At 39.0% G+C, this 24,499-nt stretch overlaps 1 protein-coding gene across 1 annotated transcript; it reads right to left on the bottom strand.

Moving 5' to 3' along the window:
- Positions 1-1,029: 1,029 nt before the first annotated feature.
- stc1 (stanniocalcin 1) lies at positions 1,030-16,027 on the bottom strand (the record flags this gene model as incomplete). Its single annotated transcript, XM_079827097.1, has 4 exons — positions 1,030-1,312; positions 3,995-4,206; positions 5,151-5,293; positions 15,913-16,027. The coding sequence occupies 4 exons, from the start codon at positions 16,025-16,027 to the stop codon at positions 1,030-1,032; spliced, it is 753 nt and encodes a 250-aa protein (XP_079683223.1).
- Positions 16,028-24,499: the final 8,472 nt, after the last annotated feature.

The following is a 24,499-nucleotide window of genomic DNA, read 5'->3' as shown; positions in this document are numbered from 1 at the left end:
AAAATATGTGATTAGACGTAGCGCTAACAATGCGCTCAGGGCTTCGAACTGAATTTCCTCTCAGAGTTTATTTGTACTGCACTACTTGAACAGATCATAAGTAGAGAGACGATCCAAGAGTCAAGAAAATGTTTTCGAACAGTGGAAAAAAGCTACAGAACGAAGCCGAAGGAATGCAAAAAGAAGTTATCTCTCCCTTCCTGTGCGTGTCTAACTCGTTTTTATAAATAATGACTGGTCGTCCAGTGTGGATGGCTGACATCTACCGTTGCTGTACTCGATGCTTATGATTTACGGCGTTTGAAGTGAGCTTCAGTTTTTTGGTATTTTAATGAATTCCTGCACATAGATCTTTAAAGATAGCTCTCGCCAAATGGGAGAGTTTCACAAAAAGGCTAGTGGCAATTTGAGATTAACAGCTAAAGTAGTAGTAAAATATCTGTTAATAAATAAATAGTACACTCTTATTTCTATAACACATGCCAACTATTTCACATCAACGCTAGATTCAGTTTATATACAGATACATTTTCTTTGCTGTAATCTCTGTAAGATATATTTCATATACAAATGGCTATTTATTGTATTTTTTTTAATATTATTTTCCTTTTGTTTCTAGAGTTATTTTCTACATTATGGCCTGGATGACTTCCGCTGGATTTCACGATGACCTTGACTTGACCTGCACACGGATCGGTCTGTAAACCAGGCCGATTTCCCCTCGAAATAACGCGTACAACTCTTTTCGTCGAATATGAAGTGATAAACAGATAATTTGACATTCGAGATGTTTTCGCACTGGTGCATGCCTTTTTTTCCAGTTGAGAAGGAATGTGTCCCTGTATAGCCTCAGAAAATAAACCACTGTTTTGTCTTGCTTTCTTTTGTGTGTGTGTGTGTGTGTGTGTGTGTGTGTGTGTGTGTGTGTGTGTGTGTGTGTGTGTGTGTGTGTGTGTGTGTGTGTGTGTGTGTGTATGTGTTTTCACTTTGCATTTTTGTATGTGTGCTCGATGGCAAATTGGTCTGAAGTTAAGAACTGTCACCAATGTTGCGTTTCTTGCCAAAGAGATTGGAGGCATCTCTGTTGCGTAGATTTGGCTGGTGCTTGTATTCATGGGGACTGACAGACCACCGCCACCCACCACGAGTCTCCACTCCAGTAGGTACTGCGGCAGACGGACACGGCTTGTTCTGCAGTAGTTGGAAGAGCATGGTGATCTCGGGCCCTAATCGGGTCAACAGATTTGCCCTCACCAGGTCCACCGTCTCATCATCACACTCCATCAAACTCTGCAGTAGTTTCCCATAAAACCTGCGGCGAGACAGAGAAAACTCCTGCTGAGCCAGTGCGTCAACATATTAGTGGGTTAAGCTACATTAGAAAGCTATCTGAAACGAAAGAATGGGCTAAAATTTTCGAAGTACACTCAAATTATTATTATTTTTTAAATATTGGTTGCCACAAAATCACTTAAGTAGGGGATAATGAACATCTAGCCTGTTGTTATCGCAGAATAAACCCAGACAGAGTGATCAGGACCCCGACGCGAAGCGGTGTGTTATTCACTTTGGCAGTTGTTATCTGGGAATAACATACCGCTGGAATGCGCGATTGACCAATCAGAATCGAGTATTCCACAGAGCCGTGTAATAATTTCAGATAAAATCAGATAACAATAAAGGCATATACTATCTAGCTCATTAGACACTTGCAAAGTTTGCACTATTCCTATGTTTATGCAAATATTGTGTAAGGAAAACTTGAATGGAAATGCTTGATGCTAAAAATTCACAGTTTAATCATAGACTGAAGTTGGTTTTCTGATTTTCTGCATTAGGTAATAGAGGCTATCCAGGTTTAATGACACACAAGATAACAGTTTATGGAAATGCACAATGTTTCTGTGGCAAGACAAGGCTGAGGGACTGTGAGAGAACGATGCATCTTTCACTGTCCCCCTGCCTTGTCTTGCCACAGTTTCGCATTTTCTGTATCTAAAAAATAGCAACAACTGCACCTTCAAAAATTCAAATTTCCAAATACGAGGTGTGTAGACAAAAAAAAATCGAAATATACAAAAATGCAAAGAAGCTTGTATTCTAATGATTAAATGCATCTAACATAATATGTGTGCATTTATATTGTGTGTGTGTATGCTGGTATATATACACACATATATTACATATTTACAAACTTTTCACGATTAATCGATTTGACAGCACACAAAAAAGATACTAGATCCGGGATTTTGTGTTTTTCTGACTCGGAAAGATCATGGAAATTGATAAAATCTTAGAAGTCATGGACAAGTCAGGGAAATTTGGCTTCCGGTAACGGCCATACACAAGTCTAGTTCTGGCAGAAGAGTGACCTCTGACCCGATGCATGACGTATTGATGAACGCAGAAGCACAGAGGATAGAGCAAATCAAAACACCGGTCATGAATTAGAAGTTTAAAACAAGAATTTTTAAAGAGAAATGTGGGAGGAGCTTGAGTTTGTTGCCCAGCCCTATTTATTTGAACCGCGAGAGGCGTCTACTCTCACCTGAGCTTATGCTACTCCTACATCCTACGTCATGCGTCGGGTCAGAGGTCACTCTTCCGCCGGAACTCGACTCGTGTACGGCCGTTACAAGAAGCCAGGTAACGACTAAATAGACTATAGTTTATAAAGTTATAAAAATTGATATTTTTCTTACAAAAACTCATCACTTCGCTTCACAAGGCCCTTATTAACCCACTGGAGCCGTATGGATTACTTTTATGATGGATGCACTTTTTTGGGGCTTTAAAATCTAATGTACCACTCACTGACATTATAAAAGCTTTGAAGAGCTAGGATATTTTGTAATATAACTCCGATTGTGTTTGTCTGAAAGAAGAATGTCATATACACCAGGATGGCTTGAGGGGATAATTTACATTTTTGGGTGAACTAACCCTTTAATTGGATTTTACCACTTAAGTAGTATGTAAGTAAATCCTTATATGTAATTTCATAATTCTGTTGTATTTAAAATATGGTTAAAGTGTACTGTCAAATGTACTGACAAGCATTTATGGTAATCTAAAATGTGCTTTAATGTAATTTTGATATTAATATTCTTACACTAATATTCTACGGTGTCATTGTTGCAGTGTAATGTTACATTATATATTTAAGTACTGAATAATATTAATTAACTACATGTACATACTATAGGGTTATGGTAGGATTAGGGTTTGGTTGAGGGTTAGTTGCATGTAATTATGCATAATTTACTGTTACTATGGTAAGTACATGTAACATATGTGGATAATCCCACAGATCCTTGGTAAGGAGGTGGAACTCTCCTTTTTCTCTACGTAATCTCTCTTTCCTTTTCCCTTTTTAAGAAGAGAGAGAGCAACAAAATCCTCCTCACTGCTTGAAGACTCCATTTTAATTGTTTTGCAAATTTATTTTTACAGATTAATTAATACGCATCAGATTCAGTGTGCAAAGACCTTTATGGTTCGGGTTAGTAGAATAAGTTGACATGTTTTGCAAAATTACTATTAGTCTTTTGGGGGAACATCAAAATAAAGTTTTAGTCTACTAATACTCTAATGAGAGATAGTTGACATATAATTGCAAAATTACTTATATTTAGTAGAATGTCTAGAGTGGACGATCGAAATAAAGTGTTAGAAATGTTTAATTTGAGATTACTACAAAGTCCACTTTGTATTTAAGTGTGTTAAGAAACATAAAAGTGTACTCTCTTTAAGTGCACTCATTTCATTTGATTAATATTATATTATCTACAAGTACAGTTTTAAAAATATATATATAATTTCAAGGTTTGAAGTACAGTACAGGTGCACAATCAATACAAAAGGGCAAATCTTTTGCACAATGGAATCCATTCCCTAATTTAGCGTAATGGTAAGGTCAACAATCCTGAAACCCTTTCTGTGTTTTTGTATATACCATAAGATGGAGTCTTTTCATTCTGTTCAAGAGTCTTACCTGTTGGGAAAGTGGCTGGGTAGCTGAGCCACCTCTGCAATGGCTTCTGGGTTTGATTTGGCCACTGTGCAAATGTCCAACTTTCTGTAACAATCCTCTTGAACCTCCGATATCATCCTCTGGAATGTGGAACACCGTCTGACTGTCAGAAAGATCTTGGAAGTGATGCCATTGGCGATGCACTTCAAGCTTTCTTTCACAAAAGCCTTTCCCTGCAAAATGAACAGGAAACCACGTCAAGCACAGACCTGAACTGTGACTTCAATCCATCTCATGAAACTGAAGAGGTTTTAGTTTTAATTAGGCGGAACATTGTGTAGTAATTCTCAAACAGGTCATTTTTTTGAGCCAGTTCTTTTTGATGAATCAATTCATCTGTAATAAGAACTTGGCTTGAGGTGGTCGCCAAACTAAGGCAACATTTAGTCTTCAACAAGTGAATTGTTGATGCACTTCTCGATGGAAATAAATGTTGTGATGCCATTTCCATCAATAGGTGCATCATATTTTTGGTCTTGATCTTGTATTGACAATGCAAGAGTCCAGCACTCTGTAAAGTCTCCTCTAGCACATCCCAAAGACTTTCAAAGAATTTAAGGTCTGGACTTTGAGGGGAAAATGATCCTTCATGCTCCATTTGTTCACAATTTGAGCCTGATTTGACATTGCCATCCTGGAATATGGCATATGATGTGTCTTCCTACACGGTTGTTTAAGAAATGAAAAGCTACACAATCCATCAATTAGGGTTAGAAGAACTGTTGCCAAACATATAACATGCTAGAAACATACTAATCACTTCAATAATGATCCAATCATTGACCTTTAAGCATTTGCTTATTTAAATCCAAACAGCTACTTTTTCTTTTTTTGGCTGGGTTGTGTACATTAAGACTAATAAATTAAGAATTCCGTAATAAATCTGTAATAGGAACTTTTGAAAATAATATCCCCCATCAGGCCTTTCTGAGTACAGTCCCATCTCAGTGGTATTCAACAGCATTCATTTGACACGATTCATCCAATCCTGTTGCTTCTTAGGTTCTTCCTGTCTGCTCAATAGGCGTCTTTGACATCAATAGGATATTGTGTTTCCATCGATGAACTGATATATCTCTATTGTACTCTGGCTTGAATTGTACACAAACATACATACCTGAGTGTCGAATTTAGCAGCACTGTAGAGAAAGGACTTGCAGATGTCATGCATGCCATCTGTGTCACACGTTGAGTTTTCAAGACAGGCGAAGGCACCGCAGCCCACCTGGAGTGCACTGTTCAAGCAGCGTGCCACATCCGCTGCAAAAAGAAAATTACTGTTAGATTTTACAAGATACATTTCAAGAACCTAACAGCATTCTTGACCACATTGATCCTTATTGTATTGTCATTGGTTCAAATCATAAATGACTGCACATATTATTTAGAAAATCTAAACCAGATATATTTGGAAATATATATACAGTCTTGCTCAAAAGTTTACACACCCCTTGCGGAATCTATGAAAGTGTGAATTATTTGAACGAAATAAGAGGGATCATACAAAATGCATGTTATTTTTTATTTAGTACTGTCCTGAATAAGATATTTTACATAAAATATGTTTACATATAGTCCACAAGACAAAACAAATAGCTGAATTTGTAAAAATGACGTTGTTTAAAAGTTTATGCATCCTTAATTCTTAATACTGTGTCGTTCCCTGTTTTGTTTTGTTTTTTGTGATGGTTTTTCTTGAGTCTCTTGTTTGTCCTGAGCAGTTAAACTGCCCAATGTTCTTCAGAAAAATCCTCCAGGTCCTGCAAACTATTCAGTTTTCAAGCATCTTTTGCATATTTGAACCCTTTCCAGCAGTGACTGTATGATTTTGAGATCTATCTTTTCACACTGAGGATGATTGAGGGACTCAAACACAACTATAAAAAAAGGTTTAAACATTAACACGATGCATTAAGAGCTGGGGGGTGAACATTTTTGAACAGGATGAAGATGTCCATTTTTTTCTTATTTTGTTTAAAAGGCTTGTTTAAAAGGCCCCCGTTCTCTGTTCAGTCAATGAAATAACCTAACTTCCTTCTATTACATGGACAGTTCAGCTTGTACACTCTCAAAGAACAGAGACCTGGAGGAAAGCCATTTAGGGTTGATGAGGGAGCAGTCTTTGGAGAAGGTTTGGACTCCCAGTGTGGAGGTATGGGGCAGTTAATGCTGGAATATATTCTCATGGGAAATGATTTAAGGAGAAACACATTGTGTGTAGTACCAAAGAACTTGTAAAACCATTTAGGCAAGATCATTAATTCCCCACCTCACTTACAAGTGAACATGGGATCATTTTTAAGGGGACACATTCTCATTATCACCCTCCAGCCCACGGGATGTTTAAATACCGTTCAGTCTGGGGGAACTGTAGTACAAACGGGAACACTCCATGAATAGTAGGGTTTTATATGTGACATGGTGTGAGTTTCCATTCAGTTCTGATATCAAGCCAAATTCTGTCTTAAAATGACAAATAACAACAAGCTTGACTAGCCACTTGACACCCTGAAATGTATAGTAACTGAGCCAAGCATTGGTGTCATTACTCCACTCCACTCTCTGCCATAAATTTTATGGGTATTCCAGCCATTTTTCTGTTCTTGGAACTGTGATCCAATGAATGAAGAATACCCACAGCAGGCCTTGAGGGGTTCTTGTGGTAGTCTGGGCGTTCTGTGCCCTGTGTTTGCCCCCGTCGTCAGGGAGTGAGAGAGAGGGGTGTAGGGCATGTGTGCCACTCTCTATTGGGTTCTGCTGACTCTCTTTTGGCACAAGACCCATTGTTTCCATTACCCTTACATGTGACAAGACAATAACGTTCAGCGGGGTAAGTAAGAGGGCCAAAACCACCACCTCCAACAGTTCCGCGCCAAAGACTATAAACGCTTTGCGCACGAACTCGTAGCCTGCGGGGCCCGGGATCCCACGCCACGCAGAGAAAGAACCTCAAGGGTGTCTGTGTCAGAGAGACTGGTGCTGATATACACTCACTTTACTGTATCTAAAGGAAAAATAGGCTGTGTGTTGCTGTGTCAATGCTCCTGGCAAAAGGCAGACTTATGATTTAACCAGAAACCCCCCAAATGTCATGCGATTAATACGTCTATTGTCCATAGGGGCAGGTTCGGGCAAGATCTCAGATGTACATTCTGTTAAGGCCATTTGCTCAATGTTCACATTAATAGAATATTCCGGGTTCAATACAAGTTAAACTCAATTGACGGTGCACTTAATGTTGATTCCCACAAAAATCAGGGTTACAGTAAGATAATTGCAATGGAAATGAATGGGACCGTTCTGTTAAAACTCCCCTATTATTACTAATTTTGTTTTGGAGTCTACAGTAGGTTTATAAGGTCCATGGTCAAATAACATTAAAATTTGCTCATAATATACATTACAGCATCACCATTTTTATCACAGTGTCTGAATCGTTTTGATAAAGGATCTGGTCTCTCTAAACCCCTCCTTTCTGAGAGCTACTCTACTCTTATTGGTCAGATGGCGCAAGTCTGTTGTGATTGGTCAAAAGCTTACAGCGCATCAGTCACACGAAACGACCATTATCATCTCTGAATTCCGCTTCAGAAGTTTCCTCAGAACTCGAACATACAGTGATACGAACAGTAACGATGGTGTCGGTTTTATCGTATCAGTTTGAGCGTGAGTCCTCATTCTTTGGAAGTGCATCAAAGTGGATTTATTTTCAAATCTTTCCCTCACAGGTCAAAATGACCTGAAGCCCTAAAATTATCCTCTTTTTTTGTCCAGAAAGCTTATATCATTTCATTTTTATAGTATTTTTTAATGCATTTATTTTGGAGATTTTTTATTTTATTTTTTTAACCTTTAAATTACTAGATTTTATCAATAAATAATATAATTTAAGCACATTAACACAAAAACTAGCTCAAATATCTCCCATTGGGTCAATTTGGGTGTCTCTGTCGACCTCTTGTGGGAAAAAAAAAATTATATAACATGATATTTCATGACTTTTGCCAGAGCTGTTCCGCTGGATTGTAAAGTCAGTTCTCGAGTTTATCTCGGTAAAGTTTTAGCATTTTTAGTTTTCATTTTGAGCATTTGTTAGGTTTTTCATTGTATACTGAAGCATTCCTTGCACTCCATTAATTTCTAAGGGGTCGAATTGACCCGTGACTGAAGGATTTGTTACTTCTTATTCCAACCACATAAACATTTTGTATGTGTGTATTTGTGGTTCAAGTGCAACAAAAGTTCTAAGGTCTTGGTCCACTCCGATGAACACTCAATTTTTTATTTTTTATTTTATTAGTTTTGGGTCAAAATGACCCGAGACAAGGATGAGGGTGTCCAATTGGTCTCTCAATCTGACCAGTGGGGAAAAAAAATCAACAAACCAGTCTGGGAGACTATAGCTAAAGCTAGCAAGCAAGCTTTTTCAGCAGGGAACCCACACATCTCATCTAATGTTTGCAACAATATCCCAAACCATGCTCAGCTTTGCCAAGATACTAAAGTTATAGATCTCAATATGAGCTCAAACACCTCTCATCAAATTCTTCCAAAACTAAATGATCTGATTCATGCTATTCACATATAATATTGTTACTGTTTTGTTTCTATTTTCAGTACTCCAAAGGAATTTAAGGAGAAGCATCCAAGACTAACTCGATGCTTCAACGAAACACAACTGAGAACTCTACTAAGTCTCCTGAGAGTCATAACAATGATAAACATCTTCGTCTTAATATCAAATACAATTGTATCACTATACACTGGCTGTTAGCGTCGGGTCAAGTGATGGTGAAATGTTTCCATGACTGGCCTCTCTTATCAGTGACACAGTTTTCCTTGTGAATACAATACATGACTATAAGTTGCTCTGCTTGTGAGCGAAATTGTACTGTGGTGTGCACAAACTCATGTGATCCAAACTGAGGTGTCTTACTGACGCATGTCTTAGCCTTCGGGGTGATTTTAGACTCGCTACCCTTGTGAAAAAAGAAGTATGCTTTAAGGCAGGGTAGGCGATTTGTTCCAGAAATATTTTTTGTTATGCTGGTTGAAAGTCTCTTCATATCCTGATAGCAATCACTAAGTTAAGTGGTCTAAATGTATTTATGTGTATGTATATCGTCTGTGGAAGGCATAGGACCATAAAATGTTCGTCCAATCATTAGATTGGGTCCGAATGCAATGATTTAATGTCTCAAAGCACATAACATTACAATAGTAATGAACACAAGCAACTTAAAGAGCACTGACCTGTACCACCTGACTGCTGCAGATTCATTTCGCCATTGATTGTGATGACATTGAAACGCATACATTTGAGTCACAAACTGCTCCAAGTGTAACATCACTGGTTTCCATTGTTTTGGTACAGGAGCAACTGTAAAATTTGGTTGTGGTGCTCGGTGACTGACATCTGTCCAACTCTGCATAGCATGAAACGTGCTGATGATGTGCGATGTCAGCGTGAGCAGGTGCGCAGAGTTATGGAAATATATATATATATATTTATCGCAGTCTCTCGTGATGCTTTTATTTGCTCCCTGCTGTACACATTCTTGTGTTTTGAAGGAGGTGTGTCTTTGGAGACCCTCTGAAGGGAGGGTGGGATCTAAGGCCCCGTTTACACTAGTTTTGTTTTAAAGCGCATAACTTTTGCTACCGTTACGGCTGTTGTCTACACTACTCCAGCATTTTCAAACCATGAAAATGGATACTTTTGAAAACGATGCAGACCCCATTTTAGTTTGAAAACTCTGGGGTCGCGTTTCTGTGTAAGCAAACACTTTTGAAAATTATGGCGTGGCTACCCACATTACGCTACCCGAACACGACAATATCAGACCGATGTAACAGAGCCATTGAAAGAGACACCTCTGGGCTGTGTTTACCAAAAGCATTGCACGCCTCTCTACAAGTTGATCGTAGAGACCATTGGTGGCTATTGTTACAATGCTTTTGGGAAACACAGCCCAGAGCCGTCTCTTTCAACGGCTCTGTAACATACCAGCCCAGACGACCGTGTAAACAATAACACGGAGACGGAACCGCATGCTTTGCTGACTTTGTGGTCCCTTTTGTGCAGTCAAACACTGTCTTGTATAATACTGCAGCTGCCTACATGCTCAAGAGGTAACTGTTTACAGTTGTAAGCGCATGCCCAGTGTACATGAACGGTCATGTGACGTGTTTTCGGTCGTGCAGTGTAGACAGAGATCGTTTCTGAAACGCCAGTGTAGACGAGGATTGTTTTCATTTTAAAACAGTGTTTTAAAACGAAAACGCACTAGTGTAAACGGGTCCTAATGCTTTCAAAGCTAGCTCGCTATTATTAGCCTCTCTGAAAATTGCCTACCCTACTTTTAATCTAGCACTTATAGTTTATTTAAAATCTTAAAAGTAGGGTTAGGGTTAGGGTTAATATAATATTATATCACTGAAATAAAATATCACTTAAAAGAGAGTTCACTTTCATAACTATAGCCGCGTTTCCACTGCAGGAACTTTCCCCAGGAACTATAGGGTCTTTGGGGTGGTACTCGGTGTGTTTCGACCGCAGGGACCAGGGTCTAAAAAGTTCCAGGTAAAAATTTCCCCCTTCAGGAACTTTCTGGGGTGGGACTCGGGCGCTGAACATGCTGATTGGTTGACTCCATGCAGCATGTTGATTGGTTGACTCCGTTCAGCATTTTATTTCAACCACCTTTTATAAAAGTGTGTTGCAGTGCGTGCAGTTAGAATAGTTTGCTATTCGAATCAACAATGGAGTTTAAAAAAAAACGACCGATGAGACCGACTACGAGGTTCAGGCTTTATTATATGCGGAGGATGAGATCCAGCGGGAACTGGAAAGTTGCGCGCAGTCCAACATAACCGGACTAAACTTTACAGTACTTTACACCGCGATGGAAATGCAGACGCAGACAGGTCTAGGGTGGAAGATTTCCTGGGACAAATCAGGTAATTTCGGTGGAAATGTTTAGTATATTTAAGTACATTTTTAAAAAGTACACTTTGTAATCATGTCAAATCAAGTTTTACCTTAGAGTACAATTTAAATCATTATGTTTCAATACTAATGTTTTGCTTTAAAGAAGTACACGTTCCAGGCAACCAGCTACCCGTGTTTTTCCAAACTTCTACCCGTGAAAGTGCACTGGAACGGCTGTCAAACCTGTGACTTATCATCCTTGAACCTGTGAACACCCTTCTAGATCGATATACTCCCAGTTACGAGCTCTGACGTCACATAGCCCGCGAAAAACAGCAATGACAGCTGGTGTTTATGGAAGTCGTACACGTTATTCTACAAATAACGTAAAATAAAAGGTATAACAGCTTCTCTTGCCTTATGCGCCGTTTTTCTCCTCTGTTTCCCTCAAATAAGCAAGGAGTAAGCACCTTTGTCAATATAAATGATGTACATGAGCATAAGCCCCGTACGGTCCACCATGCATTGTTTACATCTAGCTACCGCAATACCTTGCGCTCAGGCAGTTTGGCGTGACTTTGCCTGAAACACTACAAAGTCATGAGTCGCGGTTTGAAGTCGTGACTTACTGGCTCAAAAACCTGCCTGGAACGCAGCATAACATACTGAAGCACATGTAAATCACTTGATTATCATTTTAGTGTGTTATCCAGTATTACATTTAAAGCTAAATGTACTAAATTCCAACTACATCTTTACAAAGGTGTAATTATAAATATATTAAAATACATGACATTAAAAAATATTTGAATATACTTTACCATAAATGCTTGTCAGTACATTGGATAGTTTATACTGTCAAAAACCATATTTCAAAGACGAAAGAAATAATTATGAAATAGACCATATAAAAATGTACTTCTTGCATTTAATATACATTTTTAACTATAATACATTTTCATTTAATTGCAGTAGTATATTATCAGTATATTATTTCTGTAATAAGTACTCTCTTTAATATGTTTTTTTCATACATACTATTTTTTAATTCAAATATATGATGAAGCCAAAATACACAGCCTCTCCCAGGGAAAATACTGGGACCGTCAAAAAACAAAAAGTTAAATTACTCTGATTTTGCTATTGTTATTGCATTACAAGAGGGCCTATTTCTGTATCATCGGACACCCTTATAGACGTCATCAGTAACCTTACAGGGGAAAGTACAGTTACGGATGAATTGGGCCACACAGTTAAGGGGGATGTCCCTTCACTTAAACTGCACACGGCTGAGACGAGGCATAAAATATGGGTTTGATATTGCGCTTGATTCTTTCATAGAGCACTTATTGTATTGCAGTGGAAAAACAGGCAGAATGATTAGACATATTGTGACTAATGAAACTTGAATACAGCTTGGCCGACTCACTCTGATCATTTTGAGGGTACCGTGATGGGCCCTGACAGGTCAGGACTCATTTGAGATCCAAGAAAACACATCAATAGACAATGTGCAGTCTTGTGTTTGCTTTCTCTCTTACTCAGTCATGTATCATCAAGTGCTGTAAAACCTCAAGTTATCAGAGCCCCTATATACTGTTCTTGACAGGTGATATTACACACACAGACTAATAGGATGAATTGTTGGAATGAATAATTCATTTTCTACACTTGCATAGCTACCTGTTCAGATTTCAACTTGCAGAGCGCGTGACCCTGACTTGAACTTGTGGCCTCTGAGTGTCAGTGTTTCACACCAGACTCTAATGCATGACTCAGCTGTACCTCACAGATTTGGAGACGTTTTACTATGTCAAGTAGAGTTCAGTAGTTTACGAATGGACTTTATTCTCACTATTTGGTCTGTGGTTTCATCAGCGTCCGACGGATGACGGCACTGACACCGAAGAGCCTTAAGATAGCGAGAGATAAATTGCAGTTGTAAATGAACTCCGTATAAAAAGTCTCAATAACTATTTTGTGATTTCAGCACGAAGAAGTGAAATGTAAAAAACAACAACTTTTCTTGGAATATGCCCTACGTATTATGCTTTGTAAAGAATATACTGCTCATTTTGCTCTTTTGGAATTATTGGTGCACCACTGCCGCTTTGTCTCAAAAGCACTGAGTCAGTACATGTCTCCCTGGCAACTAAGTACAACAGGAAGTTATGCAAATACCAAGTGGAGTTTGACAAAGGTTTTCACGTCCTGACCAGAGACAGAACGGAACTGAGCGTCCCACACCACACACAGATCCACTATTTGACACTTGGACAAGCTTTTCTCTGCAGCATATTAATTACTGACAAAGCAAGAACCCTTTGTAACACTGACACCAGATCTTCAGTTTCAATATAATGAGCAGTAAGTCAGACCAATTCATCATCTGTGATAGTGTTGGGCCCTTTCAAGTGCACACAATGCCATTTAAAGCATCCTACTCCGTTAAAGTTAGTGTAAGCGAACCGCCCACCCGCCAATTCTCTACCTGCGTAATCTTCACACCTGCTGTGGGATGTTCTAAAACACCTGTCATGTTCATATAAACCTGAAGAGCTTGGTTAGCTGGTTAAAGCCTTTTATATAGCCTAGTGGATCAGCCTTTCATAGACAAATATTAGTGGAAAAATGATGTATATGTATGTATATGATGTTTGTGTAAATGTCTTAGTCTAGTGTTTAATTGTATCACCCTTTGATATTTCACTCTGCTTTGGTTTTGTCCATATTGGAACTGTGCCGATTTTGAATGTCCATGGAACATTTGGAAACTTTCCATTCCACAAAAGGTTCTTAAAACGTGTAGCACTTTATTTTATAGTCCTGTTCTCCATGTAAACATGTGACCCTGGACCACAAAACCAGTCATAATGGTAATTCGGTTTTAGAATAAATAAGCTTTCCATTGATGTATGGTTTGTTAGGATAGGACAATATTTGGCTGAGATACAACTATTTGAAAATCTGGATTCTGAGGGTGCAAAAAAAAAAGAAAAATTGCCTTTAAAGTTGTCCAAATGAAGTCCTTAACAATACATATTACTACTAATAATATATTTATGGTAGGAAATGTACAAAATATCTTCATGGAACATGATCTTTACTTAATACCCTAAAGATTTTTGGCATAAAAGAAAAATCGAACATTTTGACCAATTGATGGCTATTGCCACAAATATACCCGTGCGACTTTGACTGGTTTTGTGGTCCAGGGTCACATATGGGGAAAAATGTATATAGAAAATACCTTTATACTAACACAGTACATGCACATGACCCTATTTTGACAGACTTTTTTAAAGTGTTGTATTGACATAGGGATGAGGCTCATTCAGTTTACTATTAAACTTTATTATACCAGCCCTCAACAAACATTCTTCATTTGCTGAGTAACTAAATGTTCTTCACACTAAGAAGAACATATTTTTTAAGGAACTGTTCATTAAAAGGTTCTTTGAAGGTTCTGTGCCTTTTTTGGAAACTTTACCAGTAATCTGGTAGCTGTGGTTTCCTGAACTTGTCAATACTAACCGTTTTAAGCTATTCAAATCTGTTTTGAATAGCTACTGTAAAATGTGCTAATACCATAATGGAAGATCATACAAATTGCAACTGTGACTAATAATAACAGAATAGACAGAACCAGTGTCACCCACACAAATGCAAAACACCATCACACAAGCAAGAATGCTGTGATAGTGAATATCAGCATGACAAAGCCATACTGATATTCAGCACACAGGATGATTATGAGGATGCAATCGTTTTTTTTCTTCTGTAAATAAGAAGTAAATATTAACATTTCACACATTGTTTTTACAGCAATGAAAGGAGCCAGCAACCCACTCAGCAAAAGCAAACAGTGAATTATGCATTATTTATGTTATATAAAATACCAGCACTCTTGGTAACTCGTTCGACCAATCAGATTAAAGGAGTGGAAAATCTAAACAAATGTGATGGTTTTGTCATTAATCTCCATTCATTCTAAGGTGATTCATACATTGTGCCATAAAATATAATATAATACTTTGTATTACCAAATTGAATGCATTTCCCCCTCTATAATGCAATTCATACTTTTTACTTAAAAGATACACTATTTTAACAGTATTTGAAAGGTGTATGTATTGCCTTGTTAAATGCATATTCGGTAACACTTGTTACATGTACATACCATGGTAATAACCATAGTAATATAATTATGGGTCACTTTGTTACACTGTAATTATACATTTAGGTACTGAGTAATATTAAGTAACTACATACTATAGGGTTAGGGTAGGAATAGGTGTTGGTTTAGGATTAGTTGCATGGAATTATGCATCATTTATAGTTATTACAACTACATGCAACATATGTCCCAATGACACTGTAAAATAAAGTGTTACCAAATAATAATTACATAATTACTATACCTCAACCAAACCCTAATCCTACCCTAACCCTATAGTATTGTTAATTAATGTTGCTCAGTACTGAAATATATAATTACACTGTAACAATGACACATAACGCATATTCTTTTAAACGATATAGGCTAATTCATAGATTTCACTTTTAATTTTCCAATTTTCCAGTAAAAGTAGGCTATCCTTTTCACGTTATGTGGTAAGGTAACCAATTAACAGGTTTTTACTGTAGCAGTGTAGAAACTCCTGCTTTTGAGGCTGAAAGCGACGGCGGAATCATCATGCACATTCATTCATCGCGCTCAATGCATCGCCAGAATGAACTATGATCGCATGCAGGTCAGAGGATGAGCATGATATTCACTCAGCCTAGCTGATGCATCTGTCACAGAGCAGGTCAATAGACGCATTGGACGAGAGCTCATCACAGAGGAGATGACAGCTCTCAAATGATCTACCCTACACCAAGCAAAGCGCACTGCACGCGCGTCAGCACACAACCGGCTCTTTATTCCCGAACGCTTCCTACTTACAGGGGCTGTTGTGGGAGAAGCGTGCTCTCCTGGGCGAGTAGGATTCGTTCAGATCCAGTTCGTACGCGGAGGCGATGAGCACGGCGAGCAGCAAAAGTCCGGTCCTTGGCGGCATCTCTCACTGAATGACACTGGGGCTTTTACGAAGGGCAATAAAATAGGATTTCCTTTAGGTCTTGCGCGGTGTGCGGTGCGTGCTCTTGGCGACTTCGTTGAGGAAATGCGTGTGATGTGGGCAGTATCATGAAGGCTCTGTCTGTCCGGCTGATCTCTTCAGCAGTTTCTTCTTCCAGCCGCGTGCATGACAGGAGCGCAGGTCGCCCTTTATATGTGCCCGAGCATCACGAGCTCGCCGCTCAGCCCAATCACATCACAGCAGGCGCTCTCACTCAGCCTCAGCTTAAACTTTCATTCATTGATCCGTGCAATTTAAATGGGCTTCTCGTATGGCGTAAAGTTTGCTCAACTTGGGAAAGGCGATTGGGGAAAACGCTCACATCCTCGCGCACTAGTGTTGTTATATACAAATAGACGTCCGCTTCAAAGAGACAGACCCCGGCTTGTCTCACATAGTATAACATCACAACGCACCTCATGTGTGATTCAACTCAACTTTAGCCTATTGGGGAAAAAAGCGCAAAACCCATCTAAAAACAGACAACACGCTATTGTTATATTGTGCAACTTTATCACAAATGCTTCTAAACATTGCAACAGATATTCCATACATCCGAAAGATGTGGAAAAACAGTAGCCTATCAGTCCCCTGCCTGACAAGCCCAAAAGTGACCAAACTCCTTTAAAACCAGACAACAGAGTTCAAATGAAGTAAAATGGATAATATGGCATCCATATGACCCCCTAAATCTCATTACTCGCCTAGAACATTGAACAATGAGAGCTTGTTTTTCTTTATCTTTTTGTTTCATTCAGTAATCCTTGTATTATATTTCAACTGTCTGCAAAAAGCTTTTGGCACTGAGTGATTACCAGGATCGCGTTTTAGTCAAATGTATTGCGTTCTTTGTTTTTCTTAACTGTCTTTGAGAAATAACATTTGAAGTTATTCAAATGACTCGCATTTTATCGCTTTGGCATTTTCATGGACCCTCGACAATAATGGTGCTATTGTCGGCGAAGCGGGCGGAATTGTTTCTAGCTGACAGACAAACTGCGTAGTTTTTGACACACATCATAGCGCATGGAAACCGTCACTGTTGACTTTGCGCGTCTCGCAAAAGCTCGCGCACGGCGCACGTGCAGAAGCGCACGCGTGAGGTGAGGTGCGTGAAGCCTCGCCTAATCAGCACAGTCATGGTTTAGTGAGAAATCTGTTCGTTTTTAGCCTCGAAGGAAACACTTTATTCTGAACACCCTTTAATTCATAACTGGGGAGAGTGGTCTCAATTCCTCTCCACAATAGTAGGTTCATTTGAGAATTTCGATATAGACACCTTTTGCGGGCATGTTGTGACTCTATATGGGGTAAGTTGTCACACACAAAAATTACAATAGTAGCTTGAAACAAAACAGCAAAAATATATATCAGACATTTTACAAAATATCAGACTGTGTTTTGGCCAATAGCTAAATATGAACTACATTTTATAAAAGATTCAACATGTGACATCTTGCTTTGAACCTTAACACACAAAACAGCATAATTCAAAGTATGTGACCCTGGACCACAAAACCAGTCATAAGGGTCCTTTTGTAAAAATTTAGATTTATACATCATTGAATAAATAAGCTTTCCATTGATGTTTGTAAGGATATAGGACAATATTTGGCAGAGATACAACTATTTAAAAATCTGGAAGGGTGCAAAAAAAATAGAAATATTGAAAAAATCGGCTTTAAAGTTGTCCAAATGAAGTCCTTAGCAATGCATATTACTACTAATAATACATTTTTGATATATTTATGGTAGGAAATGTACAAAATATCCTGATCTTTACTTAATATCCAAATTATTTTTGTCATAAAAGAAAAATCGATCATTTTGACCAATTGATGTATGTTGGCTATTGCCACAAATATGACTTATGACTGGTTTTGTGGTCCAGGGTCACATTTGGGGAAAAATTTATATAGAAAAATACCTTTTTTATTAACACAGTAGTACACATGACCCCATTTTGACAGACTTTTTTAAAGTTAAGTATTGACATAGGGATGAGGCTCACTCAACCATTAACTTGTTACATCTAAAGTACCCCCCTTCCTCCCAAGAAAGTGATTGGACATGATGCAGCCTTAAAGGGTTAGTCCACCCAAAAATGAAAATCATCCTATAATTTACTCACACTCAAGCCATCCTAGCTGTATAGAACTTTCTTCTTTCAGCCAAACACAATCTGAGCTATGTTAAACAATATCCTGGCTCTTCTAAGCTTTATAATGGGAGTGAATGGTACCTTAGATTTTAAAGCCCAAAAAAGTGCATCCATCTATCATAAAAGTAATCCATACGGCTCCAGGGGTTAATAAAGGCCTTCTGAAGCGAAGCCATGCGTTTCTGTAAGAAAAATATTAATATTTATAACTTTATAAACTATAATCACTGGCTTCCAGTAATGGCCGTACGCGAGTCTAGTTCCCACGGAAGAGTGACCTCTGACCCGACGCATGATGTAGGATGTAGGAGTAGCGTAAGCACACTAGAGACACTCCTCTTCTCTTATATCGAAATCCTCCAACATTTCTCTTTAAAAATTCACGTTTTAGACTTATAATTCATGAACGGTGTTTTGTTCTGCGTTCATCAATACGTCATGTGATGGGTCAGAGGTCACTCTTCTGCCAGAACTAGACTTGCATACAGCCGTTACTGGAAACCAGTGATTATAGTTTATAAGGTTTAAATATGGATATTTTTCCTACAGAAATGCATTGCCTCAGATGGCCTTTATTAACCCACTGGAGCCGTATGGATTACTTTTATGATGGATGGATGCACCTTTTTGGGCTTCAAAATCTAGGGTACTATTCACTGCCATTATAAAGCTGGAAAGAGCTGGGTATTTTTTTATATAACTCCGATTGTGTTTGACTGAAAGAAGAAAGTCATATACACATATGGGTTTAGGGCGAATAAATGATGGGATAATTTTCATTTGTGGATGAACTAACTCTTTAACTTGCTAAACGCTTGAAGAAATGCACTATATTCTCACACTAATTCCAATAGTAATGGTGAAAAATACAATAATTGTTGCAGAATGGCAGAAAATGCCTATCTCTTTTCACTTAGGGCATTCAAGATGTAGCAAAAAACAGATACAGAATAGTTCTAAGACTCGAAGTTCAGTAACTTGTTTGGTTGCAGTAGTTTTTCTTCATTCCATTAAATTGGTGGGCTGGATTCCTCCCAAGCTTCTTTTCACCATAACAAGCTTTTTAAATGATGTTTTTAAAGCCTCTAGTGTTCAAGGGTTTGATTTGTAGACGTGTTTTATGGTAGGTCTGTAGTTTTATTTATTGCAACAACTTTACACATAAATTATTACGAATATTTCGGTCTTCTCAACTTCTAGTGTCCTGCTTCATTTGTCAATTATGTTGACAGCTTTACAAAGAAAACACAGAGCAGACAAAATCAAGCAGATCTTGTGTTTGCTACTCCAGGAAGGTTATTCTAGTATTCTCTCAGCAACTAAATTGCAAGTATGGTCTTTAAATTAGTCTTTTGGTCAAAGTATGATGACAAACTGTGATTGACTTCACACCTACACTCTTAAAAATTAAGGTTCTTAAATGGTTCTTTGGCGGGGTGTATGGTTCCATGAAGAACCTTTAATATCCAAAGAACCTTTCCATTACACAAACGGTTCTTTGTAGTGCATAAAGGTTCTTTAGACTATAAAAAAGTTAGCAAGAAATGGTTCTTTAAAGAACCTTTCACAAAATGGTTCTTCAGGGAACCAAAAATGGTTCTTATATGGCATCACCATGAAAACCTATTTGGTTCTTCCTGGCACCTTTATTTTTAAGGGTGTATGCCTGTCTGTTATTAACTGAGCAACTACAGAACATCAAAATTCATTACATTGTTTATTTCGATAGCATTTTATGTTATCAACAAGGTGAAGAAAGCATTACGTCAAACAGAAGGGAGTATAGGGGCTTTTCCTAATCCCCTATAGAGCCATATTCCTGGGCGGCGTTCCACTCCAAATTGTATGCCCTTCATTCGCTAACTTCCCTCCATCTCGTGGTTTAAATGAAATGCTTCGAGCCCTTGGTCACTTGGAGTTCACTATGGAGCTGATTTATTATTTAAACCCCTTTTTTTACTTATGGATTTGTTTTATGCACCATTCTATACATGCATATAAGTTCTTGGAGAAAATATATAAAGTACTATATGTATATGAGCTGAAAGCTACAAGTATTATGCGATTAAATCTCAATATAATTAATATATTATACATTATTATGCGATTAATTCTCTAAATAATTAATATATCATACAGTTAAGCATGATCTGCTGTGACGTCACAATCAAGTTGAATTAATTAATAATTAATAATAATAATTTGTTACATTTATATAGCGCTTTTCTAGGCACTCAAAGCACTTTACATAGAAGGGGGGAATCTCCTCAACCACCACCAATGTGCAGCATCCACCTGGGTGTTCCGACGGCAGCCATATTGCGCCAGAACGCTCACCACACACCAGCTGATTGGTGGAGAGGAGACAGTGATGAAGCCAATCATTATATGGGGATGATTAGGAGGCCATGATGGACAGGGGCCAATGGGCAAATTTGGCCAGGATGCCGGGGTTACACCCCTACTCTTTATCGAAGGACATCCTCGGATTTTGAATGACCACAAAGAGTCAGGGCCTCGGTTTAACGTCTCATCCGAAGGACGGATATTGTGGGATATAGAGCTGCTTGAAGTGTACATCAGAGTAGACTCACTCCCCCTGTCAAAAATCGAGGGGACGAGGTTCTGTCCACATAAACTTCCCTCGCTCACTTGACAAAGTGGAACTCACTTCAAAATGGCGGCAGGGATTCCCCCGAGGGGAAGAGCTTAGGGAAGTTTGTGAGGGTATGTCTAAAAGCGAAGTGGAAAGCACCCCATGTTGCATTAGTGTCAGCCCAGATCCGGGCCATGTGGATTCAACACGTACCAGATGTGTCACTGCTCCACGATGCTTGTCCTCTTCCCCTTCACGGGCCTGGCCCTCCATCCCTCCCCCTGGACTGTCTTCGCGCCTCCACCCTCCAAGCAGCAGCAATGATGGTGGCAAATATACAATGACTTTTGTTGCCGTTTTAGTTGTTAAATGTCAAAGAACAGATAATTTATAATCCTATGAGGAAATGCGATGTTATCGCAGATTTTTTTTTGACATGAGGGAGGGGTTCTAGCAGACAAATCACAGCACTTGTGGTCTGCATAGAATTGGCGCGTTGTTACATTTTTAGAGAGGTGCACGTCAGGCTTAGGTGTAGGTTCGACGCAGTATAAATCAGCCTTTAGTTAATGGAATCCAGCGTATATCGTTAGTTCTGGCAGGGCACGTTAGTCAAGCTCGCATCAGCTGACTGTCAGCTGATCACGTCTACCTATAGGAATACGATGCCTATCACAGCATACATATATAAGCTCCTTCAGTACTATCAGCTGCTATCGCGTTTCTCCGGAGCTAATTACCCTACTCCATCCCCAGCTCCCCTACTCGTCAGTCAGGATTTGGCATCTGATTCCCCTTGAATCAGACTAAATTCCCGAATTAGGTTGTACATTTTACTATTGACATTAAAGCATCTGCAATACATTATTACTGCCTTCCCTGCTCTTATCCATGCTAGGCTCCATGGATGCGCAGGGAGTTCTTGCCCAGAACAGAACCATATCGCCAATCGAAAATAAAAGGCTAACTGTCTATCACTTTGACGATAGTGATCCTGACTGTGTGTTACACTGCTTTTTAAAAATGGTGGGTGCCGGTGTTTCATATGACATGCGTTCGGCTAGTCAACGTACATTTATGTCACTGATAGTTCCTATTCTGCTGGGTTAGACCCAACTCTGAAGTAGGAAGTTCCTGCGGTGCGAACGTGCCAAACGTAACTATGAAAAAGGTGCGAAAGCTTCTTATGATAACAGGGGTGCCAATCCAGTCACACTTCACCTCAGTCAATCAATGCCTCACTGCATGTGTGCACTAGACCTGCCAAAGCATGAGGAAATGACTTTTAGATTACATTAGTGCTTGCTGTTCTCATACGAGGGACCTGTAGTTCTGAAAGACCACATTTTGGGGGAACCATATGTTATCCAGAGCTTGCATAATGATGCAGGTGTAAAGTCAAACTAGGTTTGAGTAATTGCAAACTTTTTAGTCTTTCAGAAACATGTTCACATACTGAAATGAAGAAAATGGTATTATAAAATCCAATTTTCTGCAAGAGTGACTCACGCAGTGTTTAGATTGTGGCAAGGATTTCAATCCAGCTGTTCTGGGAAAGTTATCAGAATTATTATTATCATTAAAATTGCTCCATAGGGGCACATTCAACAATTTGAGGAAAAATAAAAAAGAACACAAAATATTTTTTCGATGTATTTTTACCTTTGAGAGCACTCTTAGGATGTTCTCAGAACAACAGCAAAACTATTCTCCACTTTTTGGGTTCTTGTCCCAATTAGATTTTTCAGAACGTAGCCAACACATGGAAAGACAAGGATAAATGATGTGTAGTAATGTGTTTCTCAGCCTAGCTTTGGCATCTTCAACCAACAACGGACTTTTCGGTCATGCTTTTAATGCATTACACCATGCCATTTATTTAGTGCAAAACATCCAATCCAGACTGTACCTTTTCATTCATTTGAGGGAGAACCCAAAAAGACTTAAAGATTCAACAGCTGCGCTCACATATGGACTGAATTCATCTTTGGCTAGATACAGAGGTAAGTCAAATTCAGGTGGTCTTCCACCACAAATGAATGCAACCCTGGGGAATAGAGATATATCAGGCAAATGAAGTCTCCTCCTACGAGTGGTTAATCAGGGACGTGTTACTATGAGAAATAGAAACATCTGGATGTAGGACATGAGGAATTGTAAACCTTTCGTCATTGTGAAGTCACTAATCTACTGCACTCCTAAGAGTGTGTATGTGGGAAAGAAACGAGTGTTTAGATGTGCGTATGCTGGGCAAGGGTTCAAAGACAGGGCATGATGGCAACCAAAAGTGAGCATTCTGCTTTGGCCTGATACCACACATGGCATATTTGCATTGCTTTGCATGAAAGCAGTTTAACTGATTCTAAGATTACTCTGCATTTGCATCCTGTCCTTTCTGCCAAGAGGTCAGCTGCAACCCTGCACTTGCTCCTACGGCATTATGGGACTTGTATGTCCATGAATTACAAGCTCTGGTTTCTGCTTGAATGAATGGTCGAATAAACAGACATAGGCTATGTCTACATCATTCCGGATACATACCTTTCAAAATGCTCTCTGCCCACACTAGCGTTTTCCAAAAGTTTCTCATCCACGGAAGAGACTTCATAAAGTTCTCACGCTATTCTTCTGGCAGGGTCATTTTATTTAGCAAAATATCTCATCATTCACGGATGCATCCAGGTCGCCATTATAGCCTATGTTTGGTCTAAGATGCAATTGCCCTCATGTTTTGCCACAGGACAGCAAATACAGCGAGTACATTTTCTGTCATCTTTGCAGGACTGCGATATGAAGAGTGTAACATCTTTAGCAACAATGTGAAAGTGAATAGCACATAACAGGCTCATACCGAGATATCTATCGGTACAATATGTGCAGTGTTGCCAAGGCCATGGTTTTCCCTCGGAATTGGGTCACTTTTAAGTTATTGCCAGTTTTAAGTTGTTGTTAAGTCGTGGTAAAAAAAAAAAAAATCTGCGGGTTGAAATAATGCACTGTATAAAACAACGGATGTAGTGTCTGTGACTTCACCCGTAGGTTTCTTTTTCCCCAAAGTGGGCCGAGCTGGACGTCGCCATCTTGGCAGCGCGTCAGTAGCCTACGCGTCACTCCTGGATAACCGAAAATGGGCAAAGAGGCGGGACGTGAGTGGAGTAGACAAACGGCTATAGTGACAGCAGCGACAATCCATCTGTCACTCAAGTGGCCACCCCCTAATTATGCAGAACTTTAATGCTTAATGTAATTTAAACGGATGAGTTATAAAAAAAAATTTCATGAAGGGCAAAATTTGCTATATGGACCAAAACCAGTTTTTGTACGGGCTGTACAATTTTTTTTTCTGCTGTAAAGTTGGCCATTTTTACATGGGGGATCTTTGGGATTGACTCCGTTTTGGAGCCTATCTTAAGCCGCCAGTTGATGAATTGCAGTTCAAGTCACTTCCGTGTTGGATTTAAGAGAGAGAACGGAAGGTTGCCGCTTGGTTGAAATCCACAATGCGAAAACGCCATTTTCAAATTTCTCAACTTCTCAAAAAGCTCAATTTTCACAGGACAATAGTGCAGTCTCAGGCCCTGTTTACACAAGGGTGTTTTCATTTTAAAATGCATAACTTTTGCTATGGTTACGCCTGCCGTCCACACACTACTCC

Source organism: Gobio gobio (genome assembly GCF_949357685.1).
Source record: "Gobio gobio genome assembly, chromosome: 10".
NCBI lineage: Eukaryota > Metazoa > Chordata > Actinopteri > Cypriniformes > Gobionidae > Gobio > Gobio gobio.
Note: the sequence above shows the minus strand (reverse complement) of the source record. Positions and strands in the feature narration are given on the sequence as shown.